Source organism: Condylura cristata, unplaced genomic scaffold (assembly GCF_000260355.1).
Source record: "Condylura cristata isolate star-nosed mole 26May11 unplaced genomic scaffold, ConCri1.0 scaffold00068, whole genome shotgun sequence".
Classification (NCBI taxonomy): Eukaryota; Metazoa; Chordata; class Mammalia; order Eulipotyphla; family Talpidae; genus Condylura; species Condylura cristata.
The window spans coordinates 129,490-130,866 of NW_004567169.1; the positions used below are offsets into that span (position 1 = coordinate 129,490).

The 1,377-nt window shown below is 74.1% G+C and overlaps 1 protein-coding gene across 1 annotated transcript in view; it reads left to right on the forward strand.

Annotated features, from left to right (window-relative positions):
- WDR45B (WD repeat domain 45B) overlaps positions 1-1,377 on the forward strand; it is a 3,734-nt gene continuing 2,357 nt past the window's right edge. The window contains exons 1-2 of the mRNA XM_012734734.1: positions 1-314; positions 1,183-1,332. Of these exons, the coding sequence (XP_012590188.1) occupies positions 257-314; positions 1,183-1,332 (208 nt within the window). The 5' untranslated portion in view covers positions 1-256. The remainder of the gene's footprint in view (positions 315-1,182; positions 1,333-1,377) is intronic.

Below are 1,377 nucleotides of genomic sequence, written 5' to 3' on the forward strand. Positions count from 1 at the left end.
TGGCTGGGGCTGGCTGGAGGCCGCCCCCGGAGAGCCTGGCCGGCAGGGACTCCCTGGAGGGCCCTCAGGGCGCCCGGCGCAGGGACACGGCGGACTGCGGTGCCGGGCCAGACCGGACGCGCTCCGCCCCGGCCACCACAGGCTAGGGGCAGGGGCGGCCGGCATCCGCGGCCGGGCTGAGCGCTGGAGAGCCCGCTCTGGCTGCCCGGGCCGGGCACGGACAGTCTCTCCCGCCGCAGGATGCTTCGCGTGTGGCATGGAGAACGGGTTCCGGGTCTACAACACCGACCCGCTGAAGGAGAAGGAGAAGCAAGGTAGGCGCCAGGGTGCCGGGCGCCCGGTGGCCTGGACGGTCGGCGTGAGGGAGGCGCCCTGTCGGCGCGGGGCACGGGCACCGCCTCGGGCCTCGAGGGACGGGTAAGCAGGCGAGCGGGGCCAGGCCGGCCGCCGTCCGGTGCCATTTGGCGAGGCCCTGGCCCTCCACCTGCCGCTCTGGCCTGGCCCCAGTGGCAGCACGGCCCGCGGGACGGTGGACACGCGCTGCCCAGAGGCTGGTGGGCGTCGGTCTGGACATCGAGTGGCTCCTCCAACGTAGGACTGCGGCTTTCTAGCTGACGGCGCGGGGTCTTTTCCCGAAGCCAGGGGCCACCGGGAAGGCCTGTCCAGAGTGGCCTGTCTCAGGTCATGTGCCCTGGGGCTCCCGCTGGGCCTGGGCGGGCCGTCGAGTGGGCAGCCTCGGAGCCTCCTGGTGCCTAGGTCTGGGCGGGGCGGAGTCGAGCCCGCTGGACCACCGGCCTCCAGCGCCACGGCAGGGCGAGGCCGTGCAGGGTCTGCGCCGGGCTGGGGCCGCCTCCCAGCCCGACTGCCCTCGGCCGCTGCTCCCCGAGCGCCCGTCCCCCCGCGAGGGGCGTGCGCCCTGGCTCCTGCCCGTCCCTGAGCCTCTCAGGCCAGGGCGCCGAGGCGCCAGGAGCTTCCCCTGCACCCACACTCTGTGGCGCCTGGAAGTGCCAACCCAGGCGCCCCGTGTCTTTCGTGGGGGGGGCCACCTGAGGCCGCTGTGTGCCGGGCGTGGGCGGGGCCGGCCGCGGGAGCCCGTGGCCAGTCTCCGGGCCCGGCACGTGGCGTGTCCTCCTCCTTCCTCACGGCCACGCGGACGCAGGGTTCTTCCTGGCGCCATTTCAGAGTTCCTCGAAGGAGGCGTGGGCCACGTCGAGATGTTATTTCGCTGCAACTACTTGGCCTTGGTTGGTGGTGGGAAGAAGCCGAAGTACCCCCCGAACAAAGGTGAGGCCCCACTTGTGTCCTGCCCTGGCCCGCAGGGCGCGAGGCCTGGCCCGGGCAGAGCTGCCAGGAGGGAGCGCGAGCGGCGGGCGCTGG